The 10,303-nt window shown below is 30.2% G+C and overlaps 1 protein-coding gene across 1 annotated transcript; it reads right to left on the minus strand.

Annotated features, from left to right (window-relative positions):
• Nucleotides 1–931: 931 nt before the first annotated feature.
• Nucleotides 932–9,814, minus strand: LOC145115508 (protein Brevis radix-like 4). Its single transcript, XM_079051803.1, has 5 exons — nt 9,520–9,814; nt 8,947–9,377; nt 1,813–1,966; nt 1,317–1,696; nt 932–1,155 (listed from the first exon to the last, which is right to left on the minus strand). Exons 1-5 carry the CDS (start codon nt 9,625–9,627, stop codon nt 1,077–1,079), a joined length of 1,152 nt encoding a protein of 383 aa, XP_078907929.1. The 5' UTR covers nt 9,628–9,814; the 3' UTR covers nt 932–1,076.
• Nucleotides 9,815–10,303: the final 489 nt, after the last annotated feature.

Consider the following 10,303-nt stretch of genomic DNA (forward strand, 5'->3'; position numbering starts at 1 on the left):
GCTCTGAAAATCCCATGTTTTCTCTCTTTATTTCCTCCGAACACAAAAAGTTGGACGAACATAATCCCCATCGTGGATAGTGACATCGCAGTCCATCTTCCAATCACTAAGCCTCTGGTTGCAATCCTCGAGCTGATCATCACAATTGTTTCCTTCTTGAGTTACGTGACTTAATTGGCGCTACCTCGAGGGTTTCTCCAAAATCGGCTGCCATGTTGTGGCACCCATTGCCACACCGTGGCGGGTCATATGAATCCGCAGTCAAGAAAAATAACGCCACGCCGTGACCGCCCAAGAATAAAATTATGAAAACTAAATGAATAGACGCATGGCTGAAACGGGTGTTACGTAAGTCATATATGTATATAAAAATGAATAATAATAGAAAAAATATATAAAAATATTAGTTATATATAAAATTTCCGCCTTACAAACAACGTGACTCGTCACAACTCGTAAAAACTTAAGGCTTGACATTGCCGTCAAATCACGTCGAACATTATTTAAAACTTTGAGTATTACCAAGTAAATATGTACAAAAAATTAGTGGTGTTTATGAACTAATGTAAAAGGTTATTGGTATTATGTTAAAACACTTTAAAGATTATTTGGTAACACATGTACATTGAACATGGATTGTTGGTAATACATGTACATTGAATTTAACAAAGATTAATGTTAACTTTTGTACAATAAACACCTATCATCATATAGTAAGTTATCTTATTGTTAAGACAAACATATCACAACCATATAAAATAACAATTATATGGTGTAAAAAGTGGGCACTAATTTGAGAATTTTAAAAGAATTGTTGACTTTGTTATGCAATGTTGTATTAGATAATTATCACAAAGATTCTGAATGTTCATTGATCTCTTAAACAAAATTTTCATTTTTTTTTGTTTAAACTAAAATATATATACCAAAATTTTCAGTTCTATACCAACCCAACCATAAAACAACAATTCATAAAAAATGGTTCTATGCTCGCGAACCACCAAAAATAAAACATAAACAAAAGGATATATATGCAAAAACTAGAAATTTAAGCACCGTCCCATAAAATTCATTGATCACAAGTACTGGTTATGTATCCTTGCTCGATTCTCTTCCCACCAGAGTCTCGCATGCACCTCTCCAAATTTTTCGCGGCTACAAACAATAAACATACATTTTAAAATCAATAAATCCAAAGAGCCCTAAAGAACAAATATGATGTTGTGACATATATAAAATCATAAAATATATGAAGGCATATGAGACAATGACAAAATGTCATAGTTGATATGAAACTCTACTAGATAGGTGCTAACCTGAACCGGACACGTCTAAGTTCCCTTGAGCCGCCTTGAAAAGCTCTGATGGTGATGTAGACTCCTGGTTCATCTTGTTCCACCCATTCATTCTCGATATCACTCACATTGCTAATAGAAAGCTCTCCTGAGCGATCTGCTTCTCTCGATGAGCTAGCGCTTATGGATGACGTTTCTGTTTTAACACCGCTAATGGTTGATAATTTTGGGGTGACCATTAGACCACATGATTCATGGTTAACCTGTGGTAGGTTTGAGTCGTGGTGGTCAAGTGGTAATGAGAATCCGGTTGGGTGTTGTAAGGTCCGTGGTAACCTTTCTTTACTCAAAGTTGGTGTGAGAGGACTATCATCAACATCAAGAAATTCGGGTTTTGAACTCTGTTGGGTACATAAAGAAACAATAAACAATGTTATTGAAATTTAAACCATAAATTGTAAAAATGTGAATGAATATATACAATTTTAAACATGAAATTGTAAAATGATTAAAATACCCTTGACTCGAGGGTTAGTTCGTCTTCGGATCTTGGAGGCATTGGTAGGGGAAATGCTTGTCGGTTTAACCTTTGGACATTGTATAGTTCCATTACCTTATCAAAATTGTCTTGCCACCATCTTTGTGCTTGCCACTTGTTAAACATTTCGCGGCTGTGGGAGGGAGAAACAATAATTACAAGTTAAGGTGGTTTATACTTTATAGTGTTATTTCCTTTTATTCAATATTTTCTAGTGTAATATTTTCCTTATATTAGGTATAAATTTCTCTGTATGTTACAATACGATCGATGTACATTAGTTAAACAAAATGAGATTTTAGCAACAAAACAATTCTACTTTTTCTTTTTTACTTTGTAAGAGACAAGATTTTGGCAAGTGCTATCATGTAACTCCCCTTTATATTATAACATGAAATTAGGAACATCTTTTTCGTTTGGTTTTTTTAATTTACATAAATACGTCGCTTGTAGTTTATCCATAATTAAATATTACTCAAAGGACATTGTTCCACTTCTTTGTCGCATAATGCTATTAAGCTTTATTCTCAAACATGACATGACGCTTCTTTGTATATATTTTTTTATTCATTTGATTAATGTTATTTAGTGTCTGGATACATACATGAAAATGAGATATGTATGTGGGAAACTAATAATAAAGTATATAACAATAAATTAAGCATGTCAAGTGGGTAATAGATATAAGATTATTGCAATCATTTCATTTGCAGGACTTGTTGGTCAAGACTCAAGAATAAAACAAAGAAATCCATAATAGATTAAGCCATCATATATATATATATATATATATATATATATATATATATATATATATATATATATATATATATATATATATATATATATATATATATACCCAACTAATAATAAAATAACCAATGCCAAACAGCCAAAGTGGACCATCGAGGCCAAATTATTTTCATGGTATGACAAGCATAGTTAGGGCCCTCAAGCCAATGAAATCCATAACATCTAAAGCATAATTTTGAGGGAAAAATTTAAAAAAAAATATCAGTACATTTTCTCTATTTGGTAACTTACTAAGGGCATCCACAATCCATTGAACTCTATAGAGTTCAATGGATTGTCACACCATCTATTAAACATCTATACAACACCACCTACAACTCATTAAACACTTATTCAATCCTAATGACCACTTTATCTCTTCTATTGAAGCATCCAATGATCATTCAATTCATCCATTCAACTCTACTTCATGTCATCATCCACATTCCATTCAACTATTATTCAATCCTAGTCATCATCCCATTCAACTTTTATACTACTTGCATTGTGGATGCTCTAACTAAAGATGTGTCCTAGAATCCAAACAAAATTAGATGTTCCAGAGAACCTCAAAGAATACTAAAAAAGACATGGCATATTAAAGAGTTTCTTGTTTTTGTTTTTTTTAATGAACTATTGTATTTACATTTTTTTGATTTTTCAAGTAATATGATTTATGTAGAATTTTGAGGATGGGTGATGATCCTTATTTACAGGGGCAGAACTTCAATATTTTATTTAGGGGGGGGGGGGGGGATATAATATGTATAAAAATCAGTGAGCAGGGGGGGCCACAACCAAAATTTTATATTTTTGGACCTAATATGTATAAAATTAATGTACATGGGTTACTTCTAACCAAACAATCAGGAAGGGTCGCCCTAATAAAGCTCCGCCCCTGCTTATTTATCTAAACCTTGAAGTGTGGTATTTTTAGAAAAAACAATTGATAGAAAAATCTGTTAAGTTCGACAAGATTATGAAAGAATAACACCAAATCTCTAAAATGCAATAATTTTTAAGATAAATTAAATATCTTCTTATTTTTTCTTTCTATTTATTTTACTACCTATATGAAATAATTATAAATGTCATATTTTTATAACTTCCATTTCACATAGGTAGAAAGATAACTAGGAAGAAAAGTATGATGGTACTTAATTTCTCAAATTTTAAACATGTTTGTTTTGCAATTAATATTTTGAAATGTCAACACTATTTAAATGTTAAATAAATTAAACAAAATTAAATATTTATTATTAGTTTTGCTATATATTTACATTTTTTTATTTAAATTACAAATAATTATAATTATGTTAATTTAATATTGAATAAAAGTACTAATTTGAATGAATCTTTAAGACATTTAAAAAAATATATAAAGTAATTGATGATATGATAGTAACTACCACTTTTAAAAAGTAATTTATATGTACTAATGCAAAATAAACAAACCGTATGTTGCAGATGAATGAAAGACCAAGTTCGTTGCATTGATCGATATGAATGGTCTTAGAATTTCTTAGTGGGCTATGTCATAAATAAAGATATAAAATATGAATGTATATTTTCTTTAGTATAAATTAATTCATTGGTTTTTTATACGTATACAAATCACTAATAGGCTAACGGTACGAGACGTTGACATGATATTTATCAGTCCAAACGATTAAAAGTTCAAGTTTCATCTAAAACTGTAATTTAATTTATAAGTAATTTAAAAAGAGTGACATGGTTATGGAAAAAATTGAAAAAAAAAAAATTACTAAAATCTAATTTCACTTTCTTTGAGTTATCTTAAGTATTACCCTATTAATATTTAATTAATATATTTTATGAATTGCTTAGATTATTTTTATTGGTGAAAGGGTACTTGGTTCACAAATCACAAATAAAGACGCCAATAAGTCTTAACCCATTTGGATCCAAATGTTTAGTTGGTTATCAAATTTGAATAAGAAAAAAAGAATGTTCCATTAAAACCTGCTCCACCAAACATAGTCGCCATTTTTTTATTGGTTATTTCTTCGTTCATAAAAAAAATTTAGATAGACATTACTTTGTAATTAAGTGGATTTTATTAACAAATATAACAAAATATATAAAATAATTTTCTCCGCCGTTCAAAATAAAATAAAATAATTTTGTCTATGAATAAAATCCAATGTTAATATATTCTTTAAAAAAATTAAACAAAACAAATTTGTATATAATCTAAAAATAGTAAAAAATGGGATATAGATTGAAAACATAACATGTTATTATTTGAAAATATATATAGTATGTACTTTGCATAATATAATAAAAGTTAATCATAAATCATATATAAAAAACAGGTTTGGATTTGATTGTTAACAAATGTAAAAATTTAATTTAATTGGATTGTATAGATAAAAAAGGATTCTAAACTATATATATATATATATATATATATATATATATATATATATATATATATATATATATAGAGAGAGAGAGAGAGAGAGAGAGAGAGAGAGAGATTGAATTAGATTGCTAACAAAAATAATATTTTTTCAAATCATAAAATCAAAAACATTTATACAATAAAATATTATTTTGTTTTATATTTAAATTAAAATGATAATATATTTTATAATCTTATAATTAATTAAAATGATCATAGATAAAAGTATTTTACAATAAAGAATTATGTTGGGTTATTTTTTTTAACAAGGTGTTCAAAAAATAGTTGTTGCATTGTGTATGTGAATGAAGAAGAAAAAATAGTTTTCTTAATAATAATATTGGGTGGGTTAAGTTGAATTGCAATCATCTAGATCGGGTCAAAATGTTTTTTAGAGCATTCAGTATGGGTAAGTTATAACACCAAATATTAAATGTCATCTCATAACACAGCCATAACACCATGGAGGGAAATGGTGTTCCCCATGTTATAACAAGTTATAACAAGTTAAAATGTAGAGAGAGAAAGAGAGAAGGGAAGAAGAATGATTTCATTGGCTTAATCTCCCGTTGCAAAATGTCATCACAGCAACGAGAAACACCATAACACCTAGGGGGAAATGGTGTTCCCCATGTTATGAAGCCGTTAAGGCATGTCCACGTAGACAAAAACGCCGTTGTCTAGTCCCACACCCAGTGCTCTTATGGAAAAAAAAAACATAAATGTATATTATTTTAAAATATAATAATCAATTATGTAAAATAAAAACAACACATAAAAAGAAGGCAAATCAGATGATATTTGACTGGTCTTATAATTAGCATAGTGTTGACAGCTTCAAAGAAACCGATCATGTCAATGTTTTCCTGTCACCTACTCAAGACTCGAGAGATGTAAAACAATAGTACCTCTATATAAAGTTAAATTTACTCTTCATCAACCTTCTAGAATCAATTAAATATACTATTTTCTATCATGTTCTTATAAAAAAATATTGGTCAAATGTAATGATAACATTTCGTGGCCATTTTGTATTTAAACTTTTCCAGATTTACCTATTAGCTACAAATTAATTTATAGATAAAAAATAAATTATATTATATGAAAACTAACCCCCAGTTGAAAAGCTAGTTTATAAAATATGATATTTGATAAAACTAACCAAGCTAATGATTCAAACTAACATCAAAATACATTTAGAAAAATATGTTTTTTATAATTAATTAAAGGCTATATTTGAAAATAAAAAAATAAAAAAAAACTCTTGAAAAACTAATCTAATACATGGTAACGTATAAATAATTTTTTATTTGTCAAACATAACAACTTAAAAAAACTAGAAAAATAAGATAATTATGATGCGTCAAACACAACTTAAATAAGGTAAGTTTCTTTATGAAATATATAAAATTTGAAGCTTCCTATAAATGAAGTTTGTCACATTTAATTATATGATTAACTAATATATTATATCATCTAAAAATGTAAATAATTTATCAGATTTATTATGATATATGTTATGATTAAACTAATAAATAAAATTTTGAATTGGAACCTTGTTGAAGAGGAAAAAAAATACTCTTATGAAACAAATACAAGCAAAAAAATGTAGGTAATAGTTAACTTTGAGGAGAAAAATTCGTGTGATTATATAAATATGTAAAAAAGTTTTGTGCAATGAAATAGACGTGAGATGAAAATAGAGTTTTTATAATAATAAAAAAACTAAAAAAAATAGAATTTTAAAACTAAAAAGAAAAGAAAAAGAATAAACCATCAACAAGAAAAAAAAATTCTATGCTTTTTATAATCCTAAAATTCCAACATTACTAAAAGCTCACAGACAAAAAAAGGTAGGGACTTTTAATTGTTCGTTAACTAGAATATTCTTAAAGGATAAAGAAAAAAAACCATAATAATAAGCTGTGCATTGTTGACGAACAAACTAAACCAAAATGATATGGACTCGAGCTTGATCATTTATGTAACATTGTGTTGAAATAAGACATGATCCCATATTTTTGCATTTGACACTATATGGTTATTATACATCTTTGATTGCATTAATGAGTAAAATAATATATTTCTTACTCTCATAGATCACCACGTAACATTAAAAGTAACCATATCATGTGGTTCTATATATTAAGAAACATCATAAGAAAATATAGTATGTCTTATATTTATCCACAATGTGTTTAATAAATAAACATTTTTGTTATTGACCTTTCGAATGGAAATAAATTGATTTTTATTACTTAGTAATTTGATCCCATGACCCTACCATGATAATTCTCATCCCCATACAACCACCTCGATGACACCAAGTGGTCTATTGAGTCCTAGTTTTACAACTCTGTCATCGTTTCATAGTTGAATGTCGTGGTCGCATACCATTCCTCATTATAGATAGATTGTGTGTTTTAGATAACACTTTCTAAACTATAACCATGTAAGAATCACTTTCCCTTATCCTATGACTCATCCCTTTCTACCCCTAGTCATCCCTATATTTTATTTCACCCTCAACTATGTCGAACCCACCATGCTTGAATACCCTTCACTAACACCACCTTATCGATATACATATCATCTTCCATCAAACCATATGCCAACATGGGATCTTCAAACCCAAAGTCCAATTTAACCTCTATGGTCGAGCCATATCACCCTTGCTACAAACCCCAAAGTTGACTTATATTGAAATTTGCAATTCCTAAGAAATATAATGCTCTTGATAAATGATGAAACTTTTAATATAGTGAAACCATAGGATCGCAATTCTTGTCTTTAGATTATTTACAAGTTTGTCACTTCAAACCCAAAGTCCAATTCATCAGACCTACATTTGAGCCATGGGCTCTTCAGACCCAAGTCCAATTTGCACCCCCAACACCGCAACTCCCCATATAACATTGCAGTTCTTTTCGTTAGATCATTTACAAGTTTAGATAAATCTTTGTCACTTCAAACCCAAAATCCAACTCATCAACCTACATTTGAGACATGGGATCTTCAGACCCAAGTCCAATTCGCACCCCAACACCGCAACTTCATATATAGCATTGCAATTTTGTTCGTTAGATTATTTATAAGTTTAGATAAATCTTTGCCACTTCAGAACATGTTTTTCCACTGATCCACCACCAAGGGCACTACCCCTTGACCCCACAAGGGGGAGCGACCCCTCGACCCCCTCATTTTATTGTGCCCGTGTTAAAAAATGGATGACTTGCAGTTAAAAATTGATATCTACCAGGCAATTGGGGGTTAAATAAGTTTGACTTGTTAAAATTGACATGCATTCGGGGAATAATCATTTAGGTTGTGTTTGACATGTTAGCTGAAAAACTAGTTTTTAGTTTATACTTTAACTAATCAATTAACAACTTATCAAAAAACTAGCTTATAAGTTAAGATAAACTATCTTTATGGTCTCACCAAATATTAAATTGCAATAAGCTTAAAAAATATACCAATTTATGCACATCAAACATAACCTTAGTCAATCATAAAGGTTAAAAATATAATTACTATCATATGATGGTATAGTTGAAAACAACATGAAAAAAGACAACGAAATCTGCATATTATTTACATGTTTTAAGAGGTAAATTTATTTAATAATAAATGATGTGAACTTTAGTTACAAAAACTAAAAAAAGCAGATTACACCTGACTGCGACACTACAATCTCATAAGTTGACTTCATATATGTTATGGCGTGTATTATTATATACGTGCGTATTCATATGGTTATTTATTATTTTATTTTCATATCACTTGCAATCAGAAGTAAAATAAAATGAAACTATACAGGATATGTTAAAAAAAAAAAGATATAAAATTCAGATGAAATAAAAATAATATAAAAGAAAGAGTGTTTTAATAGTTACCTGAACCTGATTCGTTTAAGATCGTTTCCACCACGCGGCAGCGAAATGAAGGTAATGAGAACTCCGGGTTCAACCTGAGCAACCCACTCTTTCGGTTCAATCTCATCGATCAATACGATCGGCTCAGGTCTCCGGCCACTCGCCGACGCCGATAACGTACCAGACACCGCCTCACCACCTCCACCACTCCCCATCGATATGCCTTTCAGTCTCGCCTCCATTTCCTTCCCCCAAACCCTGCCGGAACTCGAATTCTTGCTCCCAGTTCGCCGGTACGACTGCCGAAACTTATCGGAAACCGACGCCGACGAGTTTGATTCCGCATCGTTACTCTTCTGTAACAACTGCTGTGGAGTCATCATCGTTGCCGGTCCTGTACACGGACTGCAACCCCGATATGCTCCCGACGCTTTTAGCGCCATATCCTTGATCTATCAAAACATAGAATCCGATCAATTAGAATTCCATAACATTTTATCCCTGCGTCAATCGAATTAAGAATAGCAACTAAACAATGCAAAAAAAAAAAGGAAATAATCTGTTCCAAACACGAAGAATACAAAACAAACGTACCTGAGACGCGAGTGTTTTCGCAGTTTGCTTACTGGAATTGGTATCGCCATTTCGATTTGATTCATCGAGCTTATCAGTCTGCTTCGAACGAGGCACACAAGTTACCATTTCATCTACTTGAAGGAAAATTTATGATTAACCGATTGATTGAAACGGAATTCTAAGTATAGAACAGAGGAATTGATCGAGGAAGAAGTGAAATTCAGTGAGAATTAATTCCGATGAAATAACAATTGAAGGTTTCATAGGTTGGTGGGGAGCTCAAGTATAGCAATAATAATATGTATGCTGTGTTGGTGCTCGGGCACTTTTATTAGTCTCCTTAATTTCCGCCATTAAATAGATTCCCTCTTCATTCATTTTACAAATTAAGGCCTCCAAAAAAGTCAACATCCAAAATGTAAAAAATAAAATAGATATGAAATTTAGGTTTACATAAAACATGATCTGAAAAATATTAGGGATGTGCTAGGTTCAAAACAGGATACTTATGTGTGAGTTTCTATTTAAACCATGTATATGAAATGTTATAGGACTCATATATAGGACACAAGTAAATGATAAAATTTGTAGAAGTTTACAGGGAACTTGTGTTGCTCATACTATTATCATATCGGATAATCATGTTGCTTTTAAGAAATCTCTATTGTTTCTAGTGTAAATTGTTAACTAAAGCTTTGGGTTAAAAGAAAATACCATACAAACGTAAATAATAAAGTTGATATTTATGAAACTAATCAAAGTCATTTGTCTATAACGATGTCACAAGGTAGTTGCAACTTCA

This window comes from Lactuca virosa, chromosome 5 (genome assembly GCF_052849685.1).
Source record: "Lactuca virosa cultivar CGN04683 chromosome 5, Lactuca_virosa_CGN04683_v6, whole genome shotgun sequence".
Lineage (NCBI taxonomy): Eukaryota > Viridiplantae > Streptophyta > Magnoliopsida > Asterales > Asteraceae > Lactuca > Lactuca virosa.

Bases quoted from the DNA above. Each gene is read 5' to 3' on its own strand.
- LOC145115508 (XM_079051803.1), bottom strand. From the start codon at position 9,627: ATGGTAACTTGTGTGCCTCGTTCGAAGCAGACTGATAAGCTCGATGAA. The intron at 9,378-9,519 runs GTACGTTTGTTT...ATGTTTTGATAG, and splicing joins CGAAAACACTCGCGTCTCAG to ATCAAGGATATGGCGCTAAA. The intron at 1,697-1,812 runs GTATTTTAATCA...TGTACCCAACAG, and splicing joins AACTAACCCTCGAGTCAAGG to AGTTCAAAACCCGAATTTCT.